This window comes from Musca autumnalis, unplaced genomic scaffold (assembly GCF_047663935.1).
Source record: "Musca autumnalis isolate F117 unplaced genomic scaffold, ASM4766393v1 scaffold_1, whole genome shotgun sequence".
Lineage (NCBI taxonomy): Eukaryota > Metazoa > Arthropoda > Insecta > Diptera > Muscidae > Musca > Musca autumnalis.
This window is the reverse complement of record NW_027411644.1, coordinates 313,768,043-313,793,534: the sequence shown is the minus strand read 5'-3', so window position 1 is coordinate 313,793,534 and position 25,492 is coordinate 313,768,043. Positions and strand designations below refer to the sequence as shown.

Here is a 25,492-nt window from a genome sequence, read left to right as displayed (position 1 = left end):
CGATCTGCATTTCTTTTCCAGGATTTGTCTCAAGGTAAATATCTGGTGACTGGTGGATTCGCCCGGTCTAAAGCCGCGCTGATAGGATCCAATTATTTCATTGACCAAAGGCTTTAGTCGCTCACACAATAGCTCTGTTACTTTACGTGCAAGAATATTCAAGTTTTACCACTTTTTACTAGAAAAGCGTTCCTTTACTTCAGACACCATACAATGCATATGGGAGCAGTTTACAACTTTTACTACTTTTGCTACCATTTTCAAAAGTAAAGGAACAGACCGAATATATGCAATAGGATGCAGACTTTTACCCCTGTAATTGGATCATACAGTCTTATCACCCTTCTTGTGGACTGGACATAGTATGCTCAAGTTCCAATCGTGGGTACGCGTTCTTCCTGCCAGATGGTGCTAACTACTCGTAGATGATGCATACACCTTATCAGCGTGTCGCCTCCGGTTTTGAACAGTTCGGCTGGTAGGCCATCGGCTCCTGTTTCATACGGGAAAAATGTGCCTCATAGAAATAATGGTTTTAGACCCCAACTATGTTTGGACGAAATCGGTTTCAGACAATTTGGAGTTGATTTAGACATGTCCGTCCATCTGTCTGGCTGCCTGGAGCGCACGATAACTCTCGAACTGATTAACCGATTCGGTCCAAAATTTGGCTTTCGTAATATTTTGTCCAAACTTAGTTTAAGTTCGGTCCACTCCTTCCGGTACCGCTCACCAAAGTTCAAAAAAGTTCCGAATATTTTTGTTGTTGCAACTTGCCCCGCTCCCCCCATACTACGGTACAAGTTTTATCAGGGGCAAGTCCATACTTCCTAAAAAAATAGTCCGAAAGGTTTAAAAAACGCTAACACTGCCAATTTGGTCCAAAATTTGGCCTTCGTAATATTTTGTCCAAACTTATTTTAAGTTCGAAGGTAAGCCATATCGGTCCACTCCTTCAGGTACCTCCCCCACAAAAGTTCATAAATGTTTGGAAAAATTGTGCGCACGATAACTCTTGAAGGGAGTGACCGATTTGGTGTATACTTTACACATCCTAATATATCTACCAGATATATGTATATCAGGTTCGAATATGGACTAAATCTGTCCTCTCCTTCATGGACTTCCCATACAAAATTTCGGATAAGTACACTTTAAGAACTGCTCTCGAATCATTTTGGTGTTTGTTGAAGCAACTTGCATTCGCTGCCTCAATTACGACGGTAAACGTTTTTTCAGGGGCAAGTCCATACTTCTTGAGAAAACAGCCGGGCGCACGACAACTCTCGAACTGATCAACCATTTTGGTTCAAATTTTTGCTTCGTCATATTTTGTCCAAACTTAGTTTCAGTTCGAAGATAGGCATTAATGGTCCACAACTGTATTTAAAAAAAATTAAAAAATGTCACTAAAATGTTATGCAAGGTATCTCTTGAACGGGGCAATCAATTTGATCCTAACTTTGGATCTCCTAATATTTTGTCAAAATGTAGTTTAACTGCTAAAATAGTCAATATCGGTCCTTTTCTTAGGGTCTAAGTGCAGTTAGGGTCTGATCGAAGATTATTATGTCTTCCGTGGACAATTTCATGCTTCCTGGCGTAACCAAAAGTTATACGACCTACTGAAGTGACTAGTGGGCGCGATACCTCGAAAAGACTCCCAAAATAAGATCCACTTCCATAATGGACTATGTCGGTCCATTACTTAAAATACTTCCTCCGCAACACTTTTGAAGTTATATATGTACATCCTTATCCATATTTTTTTCGGAAAGTTGAAACGGGATACGAAATTCTGAAAAGACCCTAAATACATTCGATCTGTCCGTGGATGAAAGTTTCAATTCACATAGGCTGAGGGTATATCTCTGTCGGCGAAGACGACAGTTACTTTTTTACTTGTTATCATTAATAGTTTCAACATTTGGACTTCTTTTCATAATTTTTATCTATTCGCCATTCTTCTTGTGAAGTCAAATTATATAGTTTTGACAAATTATGTAGTTTTGACAATTCCATCCTTATGCAATAGGGAGCACATCTACCTTATAGACTGATTCAAAGGATTCAATTTCCTCATTTCCAACTGTGGCAAAAATACCCCTCCGCGTAATGAAAGCGACATTCCCTGAGTACTTCTGTCATACACAACTTCTGAATATGTGGTGGTGGTCACAACTTCAACATAAAATGTCTTTCAATAGAACACTTTGTTCAAGCAGGATATATTTCCTTCTATGTATTATTCTTTCTTATTGAATTAAAAATATTATATTGAAAATAATTTATTTATTAAATTAAAAATATATTCCTTTATAATAATGATCATTCTTAAATACCTTAAAATACCAGCCTGAGAAAAAATTATAATATTAAATTTTCCCACAACGACCTAAAATGATGTTGACATAAAAATACCTCAAGCATAAACTTCTTGTCATAAATAATATTTTATTAGTATTATTTTAGGCTAAAAGAGTAACGAAAACTGTTTCAAGGTAGTTTGAATAACATTTGCATAACCGTTACTTGCACACCATTTCAGCCGCTCAGACATTGTTATTCACGCCCCACCAGTGTGCCGAACGAATATCATTTATGTTAAACATTGGCATGTACAAGTGATAATAGGAGCAAATACATAATACCCAGGCAGTCGGACGGACAAACATCTTGCATCTGCATGTATTGACTTTGCAACTTACTAACTTACATTTTCGTTTTACAAAGAAAAAACAAAATACACTTGGACTCCGTTTCGATTGTCTAAACATTTACAATTTACTTAAATCTTACACTCTCTTCTTACAATGTTGTTTTATATTTTTTGGCTGATCCGTTTCAATTTCCTTTTGAACGAATAAGCGAACCCAGCTACATCATCAATGTCTAAACTTATGTCTGCCCTGTTTCCTTTCTATTGAGGCTTGCTTTGCTTAGCTGTTTTTTAGCTGGTTGCATTTTCGTTTTCAAAAATTGAAAATTTGGCTGGCATAACGCGTTTCTGTGTTAGAGTTTGTGAATAAATAAATGAGGAGAATAAAATGTTGATGATTTTGCACAATGGGGTGAATAGTGATTGCCAACGATTTCAAATATGCTAACCATAGTAATATGTGGTTCTTAAACTATAGCTTAGTGCCAAACATCTGCTATAAACAGATCCCTAAGAACTCCACTTGGGCGGAATTTTTGTACTGCAGTAAAACCTGTACTCCTAAAACCATTAGAACATAAAAACGAATCCGAGAAATTGCCTTCAAACTGATTTAAACGCAAAGTGTTGTTTTAGGGTTTTCCAAAAAATATGTCAGGAAGCTTAGCCCACGAACATTTTATCGTTGCAAATAGGAGAGCAAGGACTTCAGCCTGTAGAAGAGATACTCGAAGGAAGTAGGCCGTCTTGGAATTTTAAGAAAATATTACGACTGCAAAGGTTGGATCAATGCCAGTCATTTCTTTCGATAACTATCTTAGCTAGCCATCGTAGCAATAGTTAATACCCTCAACCATAGCATGGAAGGTATATTAAGTTTGTTTTTCCGTTTGCAGTCGTTTATAACCTTATCGCGATACCATTTTGAGTCCGTAATCATTCTAGCCTCCACACTAATTGAGCTAGAAGGCTATATTTTTGTGCCCAAGTGATTTTTTTCCTTAGCATGTCAAGTTAGTAATGGGCTATAGTAGCCCACGTTTTGGTATAGCCCCATATAACCGCACCTCAAGATTTTTGGTATTTTGAGGTTTTTAGCTACAATTTGTAACCGAACTAGCTGTAATTCGACAATAGAAGTTCTTAGGTTCACAGCACTTCTTCGCTAAAAACTGTCAGTATAGGTCAACAATCTCACGGCGCACAGTGTTGCCACTTCCATACAAAAGTGGACAAAAATAGAAGGAGTTGACCTAGGTTGATAAATTTTTGCACAAGTACTTGTGAGGGCATAGGAATGACAAATTTCAATTTTGGTCCATATCGGCTCAGATTTGGATATAGCCCCATATATATCTTTCCCCGATTTTGCTATAACTCTGCCAATCTTGATGGAATATTTAATATGTAACATTTTCTTAGGCCTCTGAGTAGCTCTACTGATTTGCACAAATATCGGTTCAGATTTGGATATAGCCCCCATATATATCTTTCCTCGAGTTTGCTATAACTCGGTCAATTTTGATCGAATAGCCTTAGGTTTTCAGTGGCCACAAACCTTCTCAAACAAATATTGTCAACATACATATCGCTCATTTATTCAAAGAGTGACACATCTCAAAAAATCCAGTTTCGAGAAAAACGCGTTTTAAGTTGGCAATTGAAATTTGATTTCCCAACTTAAAAAGATTGTTACACAAAAACTAGAATAACTACTTGAACCATATTTTGCAAACAGCTAGCCAGGTACCACTGCTAAATTTCTGTGCAAGATCAATCATGATTTGAAGTGCTTTAGTGCTTCCTAAACTCAAAAAACATGTTTGTTGAATTATGCCAAACTCTTAGTAAATGAGTTGTACCTCGTTGAATTGTACAGATATCAACATAAAAATTTGATAGAAGATAAAATAGAAGTCGTAGAAAAAATAGAAATTGCTAACTCAGAAAAGGCATTTTTTGAGTTATGCCACTCTTTAAGTAAATGAGCGATATGTTGGCCCACATTTTTGTATGGTCCCAAATAATGGTGTTTTTTAGTTTTTATCTACATTTTCGGGCAAGATTGGATTTCCTTTGGCATTTATGGTTAAAAACTTTTCCCACGTTGTGGTATTTCAGGTATTTTTAAATTTTTAACTGACCGAATTATCTGAAATTAGGTATTTGGGAACAAAGTAGTCGAAAGGTATCGAGGTATAATTAAATCTGTCATTCGAGGGTATAATTAAATCTGTCATTCAGTTTGTAACACATCGAAATATTCGTCAAAGAACCTATAAAGTATAAATATTATTATTCAGCATAAAATTCTAAGTCGATAGAACCGTGTCCGTCTGTCCGTCCTTCCGTCCGTTTGTTGAAATCAAGATAGAGCTCGCAATTTTTTTTTAAGAGGGAGCTTTGTAATTTGGTATATAAGTCTATGTTATTTCCAGGATGTTCGATATCGAAAATTAGCTATATCGGCTCACTTTTTTATATAGCCCCTACAGAACGGTACCTCCCGCTTTCGATATTTTAAAGGATTTGGTCTCATTATCACACCGAAATGACTAAAACTTGGTATTCAGTATTCGTTAGGGGTATGCAAATTTCCAGCGGTACCTTCCGATTTTAGGTATTTTGAAGTTTGTGGCCACAATACCCCACTGAAATGCCCAAAGTTTGGTATTTGCTCTTCGTTGCTGTCCATCTGAAATTATCAGTATAGGTCCACGTCTTCAAAAAGCCCCCCATGTTCGGTATTTTAAAGGTTATGCCCCCAATATCCCACCGAAACAACAGAAATTTGGTATTTAGTAGTGGTTGAGGGTATAAAACATTACCTGAAAATTTTCTGTCCGAGTTTTCGGTCCTGTCCGGACGAACTTAAATCCGTTCTTAATTGTTTAATTATTAAACTTTTGGACTACTCTGTTAGGAAGCACGGATTTGCCCAGAAAAAGAATAGATCAAGTCCAAAATGACTACATTTGGTGAAACTTTGAAAATTTTTGAAGGAGATAACCAAAGGACTTGTACGATATAGACCTTCTTGAAACATGGCAGCGGCATGCTTAGGCTCTCCTAGTATACACCTTAAAAAAAGGGACATTTTATTTTTCACCTATCGAAGATGATTCTAATCTGCACAACGTAACCCATTGTGCATTTCCATACAATGATTTCCTTACATTTACATCCGTTCATACTCTGGCGCCAATTTCCCCAATTGGCATTGGTGCTATATAGCACCACCAGCACCAGCAGAAAACTGTAACGTTTTAAACAAATACACCAAAAACCGATTGAACTCTTTTTCCTTTCTGCTCTCTTAACTTTTGTGCTTAGCTTCCTTTGAGTTTTTATTTTAAGCTCACATTGTTGTTGGCGTTATTATTTTGCATCCAATTCGCAGCAGACTGTTTTGTTATGCTTCATTTGTTTTGCTACATTTTGGCTGCTTTGCAATAATTTTTTTTTCTTTCTTTCTATCTTTCTTTTTGGCTGGCATTCATTTGCTTTAACTTTCAGATGTGCTTGTTGGCTTTTTCCTAAACTTGGTTGCTGGTGGCTCCTAGCTTTCTTTGTGGCCCTGAAGAGAGTGTGTGTGAGAGAGAGAGTGAAGATTGGATTGGATTGAATTGGGGTTTCCTTCTTAAATAAATATTTCCAAATCATATAAATTCAAATGCAAGTTTTGCATTGACTCACATTAAGTTGCCAACCGCCACAAAGGGATAAAGTTATATTTCAATAGAAAGGAAAGAAAAACAAATAAACGAAAGAAGAAAAAACGCGCACACACAAACAAACTAAATAATATTGAAAGAAAAAAAAACAGAACAAAAAGGAAATCTTGTGCAAAAAGAATCCTAAATAAAATTTAAACGAGAACTTCCACCAGAAACGAAATGATGTCAAACAATTTGGTAAGAATTTGACTTTGAGCAGCAAAAAGGACTAAGGATTAAATGTGCTGCAAGTGAATTTTTATAAAACGAAGTGTAATAGCAATGTTCTTTGAAAGATTATTACAAAGCATTTAAAATAAATCGAGAAACAATATAATCTGTATTAATATGTTTTGTAAGCGATTTGAGATCGTTTTACAAATATTTGAATTGGATTTGTTGTGAACAAGACCGATTTTAATCGACATCAGTAATCGCAATCGTATATGACTGACTGGGTGCCACCGTGGTGCAATGGTATGCACACCCGCCTTGCACACATAAGGTCGTGGGTTCGATTTCCCGTCCAGGCAACATCAAAACACTTTTCAACGGTGGCAAAATACCCCTCAGAAATGTTGGCGGCATTTCCTGAGTATTTCAGCCATGTAAAACTTCTCTACAAAAGTGGTGTCTTAGACACGCCGTTCGGACTCTGCAATAAACTGTAGGTCCCATATCATTGAGCTAAAATGAATCGGGGTGCACTCATTGATATGAGAGAAGTCTCCCTTGTCCCTTATGGGATGTTTGTGGAACAATTATTATATTATTATATGACTGACTACTGCAAGTTTTTTTTGCAATGCTACTTGGCAATGCGGACTTTTATTCGATTAATGCTGAACCCACTTTAGCAGATTCTTTTTCGACCTTCAATGTTGAACTTGATCCGAGTACTTCAGTGTTGCGCCTTAATCACATTACTTAGCACAGTGGATGCACTTCTTTGAAAATATGTGATAAAAATATTTCTAATCAAGCTATCGATCTGATATTTTTGATATTTGTTCCGGATGAGCTAAATCCTTCGCAACTTCTTAAATCGTCTCCGTAGGTCAAAATATTGATACCGGATCCATATAAAGATTAATATAAAGATTAATATAAAATATAAAGATTAATGGTGTTTTGCGATTTTAAGGCACATTTTACAGCCACTTCTCATGATTTTGCAAAATGTTTAGAAAATTTTGAGAGTTTTACATCTCGTTTACTACCCGTTAGACAACAATAATTTACGTAACAACCAAAAAACGAGGGCTGCACTTTAACTTTCTGGCCCCATTTGAAATTTTTTATACCCTCGGCCTTTAGGCTACGACCACTTTGATCGAAATAATTATAATTCAGAACCCAAGGACGAAATTAGTTTCAGACAATTTGGACTCCACTTAGCCATGTCCGTTGGTTTGTCCGTCTGCTCGTCTTGTTGGTGGGCACGATAACTCTAAAATGGATCATCCAATTCGAACCAAATTTTGCACTTCGTAACATTTTCCCAAGTTTAGTTTAAGATGGAAGGTGGGCCATATCTGTCCTCTTCTTCGGATACCTCCACCACAAACGTTCAACATTTTCTGTAAAATGGTGTTAACGATAACAATCGAGGGGAACACTCGATTTGGTCCAAAGTTGGCACACACACTCCTTTCATATATAGATCAAGTTCGAATATGGACAATATCGGTCCACACCTTCGGGTACCTCCCACACAAAATTCGGAAAAGGTGAAGTTTACGAGCTACGAGGCATAGTTTTGAATATATTTTTCAGCCGATTCTTTACCTCAGTACAAGTTTTTTTAGAGGCAAGCCAATACTTCCTGAGATAATGCCCTAAAAGCTCTAAGAAACCCCGACGGTAACAACTAAAAAAGAAAATCTACAAGATAACTCTCGCAGGGAGTTTCTGATTGGTCCAATTTTTGCACATCGTCTTACTTCATCCACTCATGTATCAGGTTGGAATATAGACTGTTTAGGTCCCGGGCTTAGGGTACCTCCCACACAAAATTTGGAAAAAGTGCAGTTTCTGAACTCGCCTCGGATCTATTTAAAATTTTTGCAAATGGTTGTTTTCACGGTCATAACAACGGTACCATTATTTTCCTGAGTATGTCCATACCTCCTGAGATAATGGTCCAAAAGCTCCAAAAACCCCTGCCTGCACATATTAAAATGGATTGTGCAGAAGATAATAACTCTAAACACTTTGTAAAAATTTTTCCACACTTAGTTTAACATTATTTAAAATGTCGAGTACTCTCTGAATCAGAAGTTTGCTTCCTAAAAATTTGTGCTCAAATCTTTCAACAGACTTGATGATCCACTACAATATTATGGATGTGGTTCCTTGTTGTTGTTTTTGTTGCAGCAACACAAATAAATTCATTCGTGTATTATTCTAGTTATATAGACTTAACAGTTCTGGCTGGGCAGCTGGGCAGCTAAACAAATGCAGCGTATCGTATGGTCCCAATCCACATGCAGGGCATGTGTTGGGTATCGTGGCATCAATTCGGTCGGGCCCTATATGAATTGAGACGGCTGCATCGTCCGGATCTTAATTGTGCTAAAACCACTTGTCAGCTGGCGTTCTTTTTTTAGTAGCCAAGAAAAGCCGGTAATGGGACGGAGCCGATACAGTGATACCCTTATTATACACTATATATCATAGTTTCTTGTTTTTGTTATTTTAGCAAGACAAATACGAGAACGTTCAGTCGTTCGTATAACTTTTCAGTTATCTGGTCCAAGCTCCTCTGCATCCAGTTTCAAGAATTCTGCAACCATGACATAAGACAGGTAGTGGGCACTTGAGCAAATGCCGCTTCTCGTGTGTTCCAATACACATGTAGGACTTGTGTTGTCGCGCTATCAATTCGCGATCAGCACGAATTGAGGCTGCTGAATCGTGCGGATCTTAATTGGGCTAAAACCACTTGTGTTGCCCTGACAGCTGCAGTTCTTCTGTTGCGATTGATGAGGGTGGTTCGAGTACGACATTCACACTGTATCTTTGTACTGTCTGCGCTACTCCATCAGTGTGAATGCTATCCAAGCCAACTTGATAGGCTCGTTATACTTTCTCGTAAATCTCTAGCGACATGCCTGGGTGGGGGAAGCCCATCCTGACCCGATTCCAAGATCAAACACTCATCCGCATACATTACGATCTTCTATGCCGTCTGGGGAGTGTGGAATTTCAGAAAGGTAGAGGTTGAAGAGTTTCGGAGATAACACCCCACCTTGAGAACTTCCTGATTCACATTACAGGTCTTCGACTTATTGTTGTGTATCACACATATATTTGTGTATCCAACGTTTCAAGAACCAACATTACTGCTCGATCACACGGCCTGTTCTGGATCAGTTCTCGATTGATATATCTGGATATTGCTAGTAATGATGTTGTGGTACTGTGCATTTTTTGTAATCCATGCTGATGTTGGGCAATTGGAAAAGAGCTTCTCATCATAGGGAGGAGTAGTGCATCTAGAATCTTTGCTACGGGCGACAGAATGGAAATCGGACTAACGTTTTATTTCTGCTGGTATCCTTGACTGTATTCCACAATGGTGACGTCTGGCGAGCTGTGCCAATCTCTTCATATCCTCGTAGGATCGTCTTTATGCGCCTTGCAAACGTGGAGCTATAAATATGCTCGACCAGCGCTGTACCCCTTTGGTCATTACCTAGGACAGAGTACCAAAGCTCTTGATGAGCATTGAAGTCCCCTTGCACCAGATGTTTATAGCCCTCCAAAAGCGAACTTATATCCTGCATATTACGTAAGGCTTAGCTATTCATCTGCTCTATATACACATTAAGCAGCTCTACCCTGATAGTACCACACTTTACTGCTGCTACCCCATACAATCCATTCACTGGAGTAAAGCTCAATCGAGATAGGTCTTCTTCTTGAAACATCCTTTCGCAAATCGTTGTAACTTTGTTGTGGAAACCGTTGCAATTGAATTGCAGGTGGTGCTGAACAAGAACTAGTGATGTAAGATGCTGGAGACGACTAAAGACGACGTCGATGAAGTTGGAGAAACGCTGGGATATGTTCTTACGCAGCAAGCAGCTACCTCGGACAGTGCATCCATTACATATCACCGATATTGACATCTAGTGAATACGCAAACGGAACAGATACATAGCCCTGGGTAATCTCGGACGATTTAGCAAAATATGACGGAATTTTGTCTAGAAATAAATACGCCGAGTTTGTTACCGAATACAAAACTATGGCTGCGATCATGGTGTAATGGCATACACACCTGCCTTGTAAGCTGTCCGGGTTCGAATCCTGGGCCAGAAAACAATGCTGGCAAAAATATCCCTCAGCGTAATTTTGCCGACATTATTTTTAATATTTCAGCCACGTAAAACCTTCCAGGAAGTGGTATCTTAAGACCGCCATTTGGTCTCGAAGATAACGCACATATGTTAAGATCACATCCATTTTGGACAATTTAGAGTTCGATCTCGTCATGTCCGTGTGTTGGCTAGTAAACATAATAATTCTCGAAGGAAGGGATCATTTTCGTCCAAACTTTGTACATCGTAATATGTCTTCCAAACTTAGATGAAGTTCCAAAATAGAGTATATAGGTGTCCACTCGGCTACGTATCCCTTTTTTTGGCTCGGAAACAATTAAAAGGAGTGACTCTCAAAATTTAATGATACCAGAATGTACCACTCAGTGCATCCAACCTACCTCAGAGTCTCATGCTACACCGACTGATGTAGCCGGGCCATTGTTATGTTTGAGTCTCAGTAGTGGAATTCAGTGACTCCATGTTTGTGTTACCGACAAAAATCGGTCAAATTAAAACGCATAATTATGAATGAAAATTATATATTCACGACACTGTTGCTATCGCTAGGATTTAGCGACTTCTTTTTTTTCGTTGTTAACATACCGAAAATTTTCGTTAATGACTGAAAATACATATAAACATTTTAATTTTACCGAATTTTATCGGTAACACGAAAAATGAGTTACAGTATTTCACTACTCAGAAGCCAACATAATATAGCCCGGCTACATCAGTAGGTGTAGCATGAGACTCGTGGGTCGTTAGGTCGGCCCACGTTGAATTCGTAGAAAGACACATGAAGGTATCATCAATGCGCTTTACGCAAATAAACATATCCATGGCTTATCACAGTCGACCACCTCTGTCATGCACATCACTATTTGTGTTACGGCAGAAACTGGAAAATCAGCTCAGGATTGATATGGTTATATAGGGGACAGACCATAACAGATAACATTTTCACAATTTTTGTATGATTCATTCATATGCCACAAGGATGTATATCAATACTCTGTAAATTTTGAAACTAATTGTTACTGACTCCAAAATTGTGGGTTAATTCCTGATACCCAATTGAAATATTTCTACAGTTATTATAAATCCCCTAACATTTTATGATATCATGTCTCAATAAAATTCTGCAAATCAACATTATTTCCAAAACAAGCTCAGCAGACTTTTCTCTACCTCTTCTACTGCTTTATGAAAATACCATATCAATCTTTATAATACGAACGGTGGCAAGTCATAAGCATCATAAATCTTGGTTTGTCATTAACATTACACAATTGGCATTACACTCAGCAATGCAGACGGTAGGTAGGTTGTGACTGCTTCAAGCATTTCGCTTGCAACAAATCACGAGATTCACAAAAGCGCTCTCCAAAAACTTAAATCAATCAACGTACAACCCAACAACAACAACAAAACAGCTAAGTTATGAAGGCAACCAACATTCTGCATTCAGGCAGACAGACACATAAGCTACATAAACTTTGGCTTAAACAGATGACGATTCAGGTTGACTGGTTGATTGTTTGGCTGGTCTAAATCACACACACATACAGTGGGTGTTCACTGCACTAAGTGACGATGACGATAATGATAGCGGCATAGCCGGTGATTATGAATGCAACAACCATACACCTTTGGGGGAACGGCAAAGGATGTTTCAGTTGTTCTACACGATATGATGGGATGTGTGTGTGTGTGAATGTGTGATTACCAAACCTAGAACACAGACAATTTTAGCCATTCGTAATGATGGGTTTTGGCATTATATTTAATCCCATGATACCGTGTATACGCTGCCATTACATACAAATCGGTCATGGGAATTCATGTCAGCATTGATGATTCTGCGATAGCTTTGGTGGGTGGATGGAAAGTGCAATACATATGTATGTGTTTCCTGTGTGCGAAACGTATATTGAATCAAAGCCAGCTAATGCGAATAGTTTTTTATACCATGGATAGGAAATTTTAAGAGCCTGTCTTTAAAATAATGTTTTTGGCCGAATGGAAGGTTCTGAAATATTAGTTATAATGTTTCTTGAATATCACAAAGTCTACAAAGATTGCTGCGCATAATAAAATGATACGTAGAAGACGACCATTGGTTCCACCCGTGACAAGAAAATCAATATATTTTCTGCTATAATAAAAACCCTCAGGGTGTTTATTCAGAATTTTTTGGCAACATTCGTTATTATTAATACAGAATACAAACACAAATCGATTAAAGTTACTGAATTCCAATAGAGGAATGTTTCAGCTTAATAACACTGTGACACAAAATGGAGGTGAAAATCTGAGGCAAAGATAATTCCTTTTGGGGATGAAAGCCCTTGATGAGTATATTAAGAATCCCGAAGGACAGATCCGCCGTGAGTCGAACTTCCGATTTATGGTGTGATGAATGTTCTGTTGAAGACCCTGTAAGGCATCTTAAATTAGCGTTATATATTTGTCAACTGTTGTTTTAGCTTATTTATGAGATGACATGTCTTCAGTCAAACCAAATTAGGATTATTTTCGTAGAGCATTTCAACCTTCTAACTCGCTTCCTTCAATGTCCTTTTCGTCCATTATTTTAAGAACCGCTATAAAAGTAGCACAAAATTACTTTTTCAGCTTCGAAATGTTCTGCAAAATATCGCTCAGAAAATTTTAGGTACGGTTCCCATTGACAACTAATCGATTTTGTATCGTTTTCATAGTCCGGGTTTGTTCACAGTGTAATTAATATTGGAATATTGGTTTTTGATATAACGATCTTCCTACCTCTAGGAGATAAGCGACTAACTGAAAAAATGGACCGTCGCTACGAAGTTTTGTATGGAGTAAGGGCTCCTTCGGATACCTTCCTAACAAAAGTGCAAAATATTCGCTGCTTAAGTCTATTCGAGGATCATTTTAAAATTTCACAGCAAAATTAATTGGAAGTAGCTCAATGTAGATTAGTTCTTTCACGGCATGTTTTGATGCAGTTCTAACGGAGTAGTGAAAGAGGCTCTCAATCCCCACATTTTATGCGCTTTCAGATGCGATCCAACGAATGACATCCATTTCTCACATTTTAACAGCATCCGGATGCAGTTCAATCAGACTCGTGAAACATGCACTCCAATTTCTTACATTCTAACCGCATTCGGATGCGATCCAAAGATTGACATCCATTTCTAACATTTTAATAGCATATGGATGCTGTTCAAATGAAGTCGTGAAAAAGGCACTTCGTTCGCTACATTTTATTAGCAGTCCTTAGAGGTCCCTACGAGTACATAAATCAGTTTGTAGTCAATTTGTCTAAAAACAGAAAAAAAAGAAACATTTCCAAAAATTGTTTATAAAATAATTTGTGAACTTTTGCGGAATCTCATGAGAAGAAAATTTCTTAATGGTTTGATGCTGGATTACATGTCGAATTCTTAAATGATGATGGGAAGACAATATAAGAACCACTTTAGCAGATGAAGGAAGAACAGTTCAGTTTGGATTAAATACAGAGCGGAGGAAACAATATCAGTTGCGAATGAATTAAAATTTAATGATGCAATTTCATAATGTAATAAAATTCTTATTATTCTTGTTTCACACAAACAATATATTATTTTTATTTATTCTGGTATATTTTGCAATGGCTTGCATTTTGATTGCATCTTTAAACTGAATAAAAACACATTCCGAAGAGTGCCTTTAAATGCACATCAAAAGAACTGCATCAAAACACGTGCTTTGGATGCAAATTGGAATGCATCCTATTCTACCCTAAAGGGTTAGTTAAAATGCGATTCCAAGGGGTCAGTTAAAATACAATGCCAAATGGTTAGTTAAAATGCAGTGCTAATGGAGTGCATCTTTCAGTAGTCACGATTTTGTAAAAATAATGAGAGAAAATGCAAATTGATGCACTTCCAAATCCCTTGTACATATGATTTAGCTGCATCTTTGGGGGCAAAATTTTTGCTGGGTTCCATCGAAGGTAGTCCTTGGGGTCCTGATTACCATAATATAATTTTTTTCGTGGGCATTGTTCAGAAAGGATATAATATATAATAAAATATATATGTATAATAATGATATTGTTTGTTGTTTTTATGACGGTGCCAAGGTACACGAAGTCATCAACTACCTCAAAATTGTAGATACAGACTTACACAGTTGGTCCGAGTTCTATGGAATCGTTAAAAAAAATCCTTTTCTATAGATACTCCTCTCGTGCGCTACGTGTTGCTACTGATGGTGAATAAGCCCGCATTCTTCTCCTCGGTAGCAGCACGGCATTCCTGGCATATGTTCCTTGGTGGAGGCCTCTGGTATCCAATAATACTTCAGATTGCCACTGATATGTTGTCCGAACGAGGAGTGCTTTCGTTAAGCAAACGAGCCAATTGTGTGGAATGTATTGTGGTTTGTGTGTTATTGAAGCTCACGGATTTTCAACTTCTGTATTGTGTCTTTTCGTACTTTATTTACTATGCTTAATCGGGTACGTAGATGCTGAATCTGGTGCTGCTAACTACCACGTTTTTGACGTTATCAGATTTTCATAGTTATGCGTAATTAGGATTCACCACCAAAAATTTTAGAAATTGGTATTTTCATAACAGAAAGACAACTAATTATTTCAGGTCAGTTCACAATAGGTCATGGTGGAGGGCATACAAATTCAACACTTGTTACTATTTTCATAGTGGAGGTTTTGTATAGGGGGTGGGTTACTAACCCGACGTCTTATGGGTGAACACGCTGCACATGTTAGCTTACTAAATTAAACGGGGTTTAAAAACAGTTCTCAATGTGACACCACGGGAATGTCAGATTCCACTTGAGATAAAAGAGGGATAAGCACTAGCCTTTGCCATGTTAATGTTCAACTACGTCACCTTATCCAATCAAAATGGTATAAATTTTGTATTTGATCTTCGTAGAGGTCCGAGGGGCACTAGAAAGCTTTCTAGCCTAGGTAACACGCAGTGTCGCCAAAAGTCATTTGATTTTTTTTTTTGAAAGTTTGACAGTTTTTACCTGAGCGTACTCAGGACAGTTTGACATACGACCATGTGTTGGGTTGTTTACAGTGACTTGAAAAAATCACTTTGCAATTTTCGTTCGACAATTTTTTACATTTTTCGACGCAGATAATCACGGCAAGAGTACATCGATCAAATTAAATCTTTGTAAGTCGATAACGGGATATCCTATAGCAGTGTATAATTTGGTTTAAAGAATTCAATCGTTGCCGACATTCGACAAAAACCGAAGGTCGTGAGGGAGGCCCTAAATCGGACATTGTGCCAGAAAAAAATAAAACCGTTAGATAGAGGCACCCTTGGCAAAAATTTATTTTTCTCGCTACATCCAGCAAAATGGGTCAATCGCTCAAAAAAGGCTCTTATGGATTGGTGCAAAGAAATTGTGAATAAAAACAATCGCGGTGCTTCAAACGACATTTGTAAGATCGTCACATATGACGAATCTTGGATCTATGCTAAGAAGCCCGAAACAAAACAGGAATCGACCGTTTGGGTCTTGGAAAGCGAGCCAAATCCAACGAAAGTTGTTCATGGAAAAAGAACTTCGAAGCAATTGGTTGCCTATTTCTTCGGCAAAACTGACCGTGTGGCGACTATGCGGCTTGAGAAATGTAATTCTGAGTGTAACACTACAATTTGTTTGCCTGAAGTCTCCTGAGAAATTCGAAAAACGAACAAGAGAAGGCAATAGAGCGTTGAATGCTCTTGTGCCAAACTAACTAGTTAAATAGCTGAGACATATGCCTTATGGGAGTATCACTATCGGCCTGAAAAACTCTTTTGTACATGGCTTTAAAACAGCGTAGTCATGGTTACTATTGCATATCAAGAGCTTAGAGAAACGATTTTTCCATAACCAAAGAACCTTCAATATATGAATATCTACAGGAGGATTTACTTGCTTGAAAGCCATCAGAACAATGTTTCACTCTGTGCTGGAATTTCAAAACTTCATTCAAATTCTTCTTTTTATACTCTACAAGAATGTGGAAAGGGTATTACAAGTTTTTTTTATCCGACAGTACATGGTCAAAGACCCCTCCAATGTGGTATACCAAAATTCATATCTCGACGAGAATTTGAGATACGTGTCCATTAAAAATTGTAATGAAACTCCAGGCCGCAATTATGGACCAATCGTCACGAAAATTTGTACGGAAGTCGGGTACCCACCACAATAGAAATTATTAGTTTTTGGTGGTGATTGTGAAATATTTAGGAGCTAAAATGGTCTAAAAACAAAATTTTTATCCGATTTTGTAGCGGCTCTGTAGGTCACAATGATGGTCTGATCGACCCGAAATTTTAAGTAAGGTTTGGATTTACGACAATATTTAGCGGATGAAATAGACCATAACTTTGTGTTAAAAAGTGGTAAAATTTTTAGTATAATGACTATATCTTTATTCCTGGAAGGTATGTTCCACCCCCGTCAGATATATTAAGAAAGGAAACTCCATCAGAGCTCCTATTTACTCGCGAGTGAAAATTTGAGGGCAGGTGGCAATATTTTTGGTTGGTTTTGGGGCAAGTTTATTTGAGGGTGGGATAAGTTTTAGTTTGGCGCTGGGGGCAAGTTGCCCCCTCAGCTTGTTCAAATTCGAAAAGAGCTTCACTCGCGAGTTGAATTCGAGCGAGTATTCGGAGCTCTGAACTCCATTGATGCCAATTAGGATGACGTAAGTGCTCAGATAACAGATTTACAGCCAGGCATATAGTGTAACCATAATCACGCTAGAGTTGACCTTCCAAAGTGGAGAACCCGTAGTGGTTTGTGTGTTTAGGCGTACTTTATTGGTTTATTATACCACTTCTTTTAGCATAATTTTAATGTACCTCACCATGGCTACCTTTTTGAAATTCCCTGAAATGAATTCACTTGAAACCTATGAATGAGACTCGATTCTCGATTCTAATCCATATGGCGAGGTAGAAGTAATAAAGAATGAATGTATCGGACACGTCCAAAAGCGTATGGGGTCCCGCCTTCGAAGTTTAGTAAAAAGTAACAAAAAGCTTGGAGGCAAAGAAATTTTGACAGGAAAATAGAGTGACAAGCTCACTGTCTACTATGGACTTGCAATTCGACGCCATTCGAATTCAAGTCACTATATGCATGACGCAATATGGGCGACATTTGATCATTACAGTTCAAGCGATACAAATCCAAGTCACGAGAGATGTCCAACCGATGAAGACTCGTGGTGTTCATATCAACGGGCTCGGGCAAGAAAAGAGTTTATTATCATTTGAGCCCTTTTTATAGCATTTTCCATCACTTTGCCCAAAACTTCCGGCGATAGGTTCTCACATTCTTGACGGATATGGTCTTTAAAAGCTGAAAGAGTCTGAGGCTTGTTGACATAAACCCGCGACTTCAAAACGCCCCACAAAAAGAAGTCTGGAGCGGTCAAATCGGGCGATCTTGCTGGTCAGTGCAAATCGACAAAACGGGAGATTAGGCGCCCGGGAAATACATCCTTCGGCATATCGGTTGTGGCACGTGAAGTGTGTGCCGCTGCATCGTCCTGTTGGAACCACATGTTTTCCAATCCCAATTCATCATGTTGCGGCAAAAATAACTCGTTGATCATTGCTCTGTAGCGCTCACCATTCACAGTAACCGTTTGGCCCGCGACATCTTCGAAGAAAAAAGGTCCGATGACTCCTCCAGCGAAAACAGCACACCATACAGTGACTTTGAGCGGGTGTAATGGCTCTTCATGGGTTACACGCGGATTTTCAGTGCCCCAGAAGAGTAAATTTTGCTTATTTACGTACCCGCTAAGATGGAAATGCGCCTCATCACTCATGATTATATTTGGTGAAAAATCATCTTCCTCTTGGTGGTGATTAAGGATGGCGTTCTGGAGCAGTGTAGCGTAACATTGTTTATTAACGTGTATTTCGCATGTGTTTACTACATAAATGTAAAAACAGAACTGACATTATAGCATTTTCTGATAGGAGGATTACTTTTGCGCCACCTTATACATAAAAACCCTGTCTTTAAGCGAGGCAGATTCTTTTTAAAAATTGTATAGCCGATTTTTGGGCATTTTTTTTCGTTAAAATCGAAATTTTGATTTTAAAGGGTCACTATTTTTGTTAAAATAGATTTGTGAAAATTCTGTCTTGCATAAAAACAAGATTATTAGGTTCTTAAAACGCGCACCAAAATATATGAAGATCGGCCCATTCGTTTTCGAGCAAGCGTTGGCACCGCAAAACGCTTTTACAAAAAATGGTTTTCGCAGGTAGCCATTTGTCACAAAACTGTGCAATATTTTTCAACAACAAAAATTCCAAATGTAGTTTAAGATGTGCTCTTTCATACGAATAACCTAAAAATATTGGAAGTTTTCTCAGAAAAAATATGAAAATTGATTTTTTTTAATACTGACACAAAGTAAGAGGTTTGGTCAAAGAAGATGACAATAATTTGTAAAAGTGGTCGGATTGGAAAAATATGCAAATTTAATTTTTGGTCCAAATTTTAAATTCTGGTGGCATTTTCCGACAAATTACGACTACGAAATGTGAATACCAACTCTTGATCTATCCTGTGTTGCAAATTATATCAATAACATAACGTGTCGCAATCATATACAATAACTGTCGACTATAGTCCTCTCTAAATTTTTTACTTAGGAAAAGCTACATTTCTTTTTCTCTCAATGCCTTTCTCGTATGCAGCGTGCGTTCTACTACCGATTACAGAGTATGTCAGCATGACGCATTCTCCCATCGTTAGAAGGATGAAAAGAAATTCCTGGTCTTACCATAAGCCTCATTGGCGTAAGCCTATGGTAGCCAAATTAAGCTTTTGTGACATGGAATGGACAATATTTCGTCACAGCTCTGATATTCTATCAGGACTTTCCGATGTCCTGAACGCCTGAACTTTCCGATGACCAACTGTCTTGTTGTCTCAGTTCATACCTTATTCACTACGTTCAATGGGTTGAGGACCGAGATCGGATCCATCTAAATGGCCACAACCCCTTCAGAATCTGAAAAAAAACTAATACGATAACCAATAACACCTTTGTAATCCTTAAATTTGAAATTAAAAATATAAAATGTAATAACATTTTCTTTTTACATTGTTTTAATGCCTTTCTCTTTTTTCTTCTCTTCCTCATCAACTATAAATTTCAACGCTAACAAATGAAAACTGACAGCCAACGTTGCTTATCCTGGCAACGGTGTTAATTGTCTATGAATCATCATTATACACAACAACATCAACAGCAATGGCGGCTGAGGTTACAGCTGCAACGTCATTAAAACAAACGGAAATGGATGTGAACCATCAAAAGCACCACATAAATAAAGCGTCAATAGCTGAGACGGCTGGTGCTGATGCTGGTATGACTGGGTCGATTAAGCGATTTGCACGTCACATTGCACAAGGTCAGCAACATCACAACCAACAGCAACTTCAACAGATAAATTCAGATTCCTCCAATACAGCTGTTCAAGCTCAACAAGCCAGCGATGGTAACTCCATAAAAAGAAGTTACTCTTCGTTGGCTACATCCGCTGCCGGTGGATTGGCATCCACTCTAAATAGTCTTTCAAGTCTTTCGGCTTTGCAACACATTAGAAGCAGTTCGGGAATTGGTACCGGTGTTGGTTATGGTTATGATGCAGGAACTGCAGGCCATATTAAAACGCATCAACCATCAGCATACACTGAGGCAAAACCAATCTATGAGGACCAGCAGGAGCATGACTATGCAGCAACGAGTGGCACTAGTCAACAACAACAACACCAACAGCATCAATATGAGTTGGGTGGCAATGCAGCATTGCACTCAGCTATTTATAATTTACAGGCAGCCGGAACGCACAATGCTGGTCTGGGAGCAACGTCAAATAATGGCGGAAGTAATGGTTTCCGGCCATCATGGAACTTTGGTAAACTTTCAACATCATTTTCAGCTTCGACAGTTGCGTCAACACCTTACAATAGTTATTATCAACAGTATACGGGAGCTAAAGGTGGTGGTGGCGTTGGTGTTGGAGGCATTGCCGTTGATAGCTCCATCAGTAGCAGTAATAACGACAAAATCTCTGAAGGCAATTTTCTGCATCATTACGATTCACCATCCGGTTACAATGAACTCACGCAACAAACTCACCAAACATATCAACCGCACTACGAAACTCCGCATTATGCCCAGCAACAGCAACGTCAACAACACTCCTATCATCAGGCCGATGACTACAATTACAACAGTGTCGAACAGGCAGCAGAGAGTAGCTCATCATATGGCGAGGACATACAACAGCCTCACGATCACAGCAATTATTTGCCACCGACTCCACCCAGTGCTGCTGGGGGCCATCATGAAGAGAAACAACCCGATGTCATCAACTACGTTCCGTATCCGGTTGTGAAGAAATTGCACGTACCCGTTCATGAGCCAGTACAAATACCCGTATCGCACACAGTCATTATTCCGATTAGAAAACCTGTACCGATTCACGTGCCGATCACCCAAAATGTACAAGTACCCTTTGAGAAGGATTTGAAAATTCCCGTCGAACGTGTAGTACCCTATCCGGTTGAGAAGCATGTACCAGTGCCAGTGGAAAAACCTGTACCCTATGAAGTTGTCAAATATGTACCCATTAAAGTTGCACGTCCTTTCCCCGTAAAGGTGCCAGTCTTTAAAACGGTGTTGCACAAAGTCAAAGGGGGTGGTTGGTGGTAAGGCCACCCACTCACATTTTGTGTGTGGGGAGATGTTTTCAGTATTAAATGCAGCCACTATGAGTTCAAGTTTTTCATTGTTAGTATTTTAAGTTAAATAGTTAGGGATCGCTGTTTTTTGACATTTTATTGTTTGTATTTTTAAGATACATTATAGAATAAGAAGAATGTTGTTAATTATGTTTTTAATAAATTTGAAAAAAAAAAAAAAGAAATGACTAGTAAAGTGTTTTAATGTGAAACCCCCATAATTTCGCGAATAATCGGGTACAAAGTAAAAAAAGGAATATTATGAACTAAAATGAAATAATGAGAAAGTTTTCTGGCCGCTTGGTGCAGAAGTTTTTTAATCACTGGGAACATTATCTGTAAAATTGCAGCCACTCTAGACCGAAAATACACATATAAACTTAATATTACTTGAATTTCAAAACGTGAACCTAGGCCCAGCAATAACTCTGGGTAATTTTTTTGGGCATGGTAACACAAATTGCAGCCAATTAAAAAGTAGTTAACAACTTAAAAATACCTGAAATCCTTAATGGATCCATTCCAAAATTTGGACTTAAGTCCCCAATTTCTGGTGGAGAAGTGTTGTAGCCACTAAAGTGCCACAAACGTGCTAAATTACTGGTATTCGGTCCGAAAATTTAGATAAAAACTTAACAAGTGAGAAGTACAAGTCAGGTTTACCGACAGAAATATACCCTCAGTCTATGATAACTGAAAACAAGTAAGCTATAGTCGAACGGGGCGGACCATTTGATACCCTACACCATAACCTCTAGGACTTAGCTATGTGCAACCACTTTTCACGCTGAATGTCCGGGTTCGATCCCCAAGCCTGGCCACATCAAATTTTCAACGGTGGCATAATAACCCTTAGTAATGTTGGCGATATTTCCTGAGTATTTCAGCCATAAAAAAACTTCTCTACAAGTGGCAACTTAGGACATGCCTTTCGGATTCGGCGATAAAAACTACGTCACATATCACTGACATAACATGAATCCATTGATATAAGATAAGCCTCACTTGTTCCTACTGTGATATTTGTGGAACAATTATATAAATTATACATTTCTATTACTTACTTACATAGCTGGCCCATTGCGGAACATTTGTCCCATAGGCAGAACTAAGAAAAGATCTGCATTTCTCTCTATTTCTTGCTTCGCACTCTGGAATACCGCGCCTTTTTATCTCTTCATCCACTTGTTTGTGCCATCTATTCATTGGCCTGCCAATTCTTCGCGCCCGCCTTTTTAGCGGGTTCATTTTCGCCCTTTCTTATGATATGTCCTATCCTACGCAATCGCTGCATCTCGATACATTTAACAATATTGATGTCGTTGTATAGTAGATACAGCTCGTGGTTCATGAGACGCCGATATTCACCGTCAACGCAGATTGGTCCGTAGATTTTTCGAAGATTTTTTCTCTCAAACACAACAAGCACTGCCATGTCTGCTGGCGCAAGTACCCAGGCTTCGGAGCCATATATCAGCACGGGTAGTATCAGTGTTTTGTAGAGTGCTTTATAATCGCCAAAAAGGAGGTATCGATCTGCATCTCTTGGGTCTTCTACAGGATTTGCTGCAGGGTAAATATCTGGTCAATGGTGGACTTGCCAGGTCTAAAGCCGCATTGGTATGGTCCAATTATCTCGTTGACCATAGGCTTTATTCGTTCGCACAATATCCCTGAGACGATCTTGTAAGCAATAGGGAGTAGACTTATGCCCCTATAGTTAGAGCATACAGTCTTATCTCCTTTCTTGTGGACGGGGCACAGTATACGCAGGTTCCAATCGTCGGGTTCTCGTTCTTCCTGCCAGATGGTGCTAACCAGCTGATGAATACACATTATCAGCGTGTCGCCTCCGGTTTTGAACAGCTCCGCTGGTAAACCCGTCGGCTCCTTGTACTTTTCAAGTACATCTGCCAATGCGTAAACTGCACCTTCTCTATAAAGAGTGCGAACATTACAGGTGCAGATTCGCAGATCATGGTCCTTAAAACGTTTGCGGGGGTCGTCAATTTTAAGGGATTTGTTTTTCTTTTCTTTTTTCATAGTAGGCTGCTTTTTCTAGGGGAGGGTTACTAACCTTGCGCCCAAACCCAAGCTTTTAACGTTCTTATGGGTGAACGCGCGGCACATTTTAGCTCACTACCTTTAACGGGCGTTAAAGGCAGCTACCCTTGGTGACACCACGGGGAGGTCAATGTCCACTTGAGATGAAAGAGGGACCAAGACAAATCCTGGACTTTGCAATGTTTAAGCCGGTCAGGACCGTTCCTTGGTATCGTTCATCCCCTACATCACCCATATATATATATGTATATATTCCCTATATCCTAAAGGCTGAGGGTATAAAAGAGGTGGCGAAGCGACCCCATGTTGCAATATTTGTATAAAAATCCAATTGGACAACTGAACTGAAAATTTCTCTGTCATGACAGATGCAATTTGTAGCATGGGAGGAAATTGTGGTTCTCTACACAATACCCATTATACATATATTAGGCATTAGGCTCGTTATCTAGCAGACACATTATTGCAATTTGCATCAGGGGAAATGTCAGTAATTATTTTTCCATATGTAGGCTTCCTTGCCGGTATATGCCATCCAGGAATTAAAATATGGACCAAAAATAAAATTTTTATATTTTTCATACAAAGATAATATGAGAGCATCATTCAAAATTGTAGACATGCTCTAAACTAAACTAAATTTAGACAAAATATTAGGAGATCCAAAGTTTGGACAACATTGTTTGTCCCTTTCAACAGATATGGGCTTACCATTGTTGTGACATTTTTTAAATATCAGAGGGAAATACCGGTCTTGGCTATCTTCGAACTGAACCTAAGTTTGAACAAAATATGACGAACACCAAATTTTGGACCAAATCGGTTGATCAGTTCGAGAGTTACCGTGCTCTCCAGCCACTATATATGATCGAGCGCACAAATTTTCCGGAAGGAGTGGACCGATATAACCCATTTTCGTTTGGACAAAATATTACAAAAGCCAAATTTTGGACCGAATCGATTTTTCCATTTGAGAGTTATCGTGCGATCCCTCCAGCCAGACAGGCAGAGAGACAGAAAGACAGGCAGACGGACATTGCTAAATCAACTCCAAATTGTCTGATGAGGCACACTTTTCCCGTATGAAAGTGTAAAAACAAAATATTTTACAATTAATGAGTCCGAGTTTCACCCTTTTATATTCTACTAGCAAAGTGCCCGCTACTTCGTATGCGGAAAGGATATAAAAACAAATAAACAATATATAATATGGAAATGGCAAACACTGAAAATTTTATTGTACTTATACCAATTTTAATCAATATTTATTGTTATTTTAGTACTGTTCATACCGTTTAGTTCGATTTTCAAAAAGATCAGCCGTATCTCACCCTTACATGTTAACAGCTAGACCAACATTGTACACCAATACTCACACTAAATCCAAACATACAAATTCCTGCACTGTCCCTACACCCAATAGTACGATTTTCCGAAACTACCTCAATCCTTCACTTCACCTTAATTCCAAAAAACAGGATTCCAGCGCTATCGGTGCACTGAAATGCAAATTGTACCATTTGGTATATTTCGTGGCCATAAGTACGAATTTCAAAAACTGCCTCCATGTCTCAATCCTACACTCCAATCGTAGTCTTACCAAATTCCAGGATTTCAGCTCTATCCGTTCCCCCAAATACCAACTGCACCATATTTAGTACCATTTAGTACTTTTCGTACCCATAAGTACGAATGTCCAAAACTACCTTAATCCTATACTCCTACAGTAATCTCAATTCTAAATTTAAGGATTCCAGGTCTAATCGTTCACTCAAATCCAAATTGTGCCTCATTTAACACCATTTAGTACTTTTCGTACCCATAAGTACGAATTTCCAAAACTTCCTCAATACTATACATCAACAATAATCTCAATACCAAATTTCGGGATTCCAGATTCCAAATCCCAATTGTACCAAATTTAATACTTTTCG

The 25,492-nt window shown here is 38.5% G+C and overlaps 1 protein-coding gene across 2 annotated transcripts in view; it reads left to right on the top strand.

The window, feature by feature from the left end:
• Window positions 1-21,557, top strand: part of LOC141391474 (uncharacterized) — a 103,218-nt gene extending 81,661 nt beyond the window's left edge. The window contains exons 1-2 of one of the 2 annotated variants that reach the window (XM_073964350.1): window positions 6,438-6,573; window positions 19,927-21,557. In XM_073964350.1, the coding sequence (XP_073820451.1) occupies window positions 6,556-6,573; window positions 19,927-21,465 (1,557 nt within the window). In that variant the 5' untranslated portion in view covers window positions 6,438-6,555 and the 3' untranslated portion in view covers window positions 21,466-21,557. Of the gene's footprint in view, window positions 1-6,437; window positions 6,574-19,926 lie in introns of those variants that run through there. The other variant, XM_073964352.1, reaches the window with a different exon arrangement.
• Window positions 21,558-25,492: the final 3,935 nt, after the last annotated feature.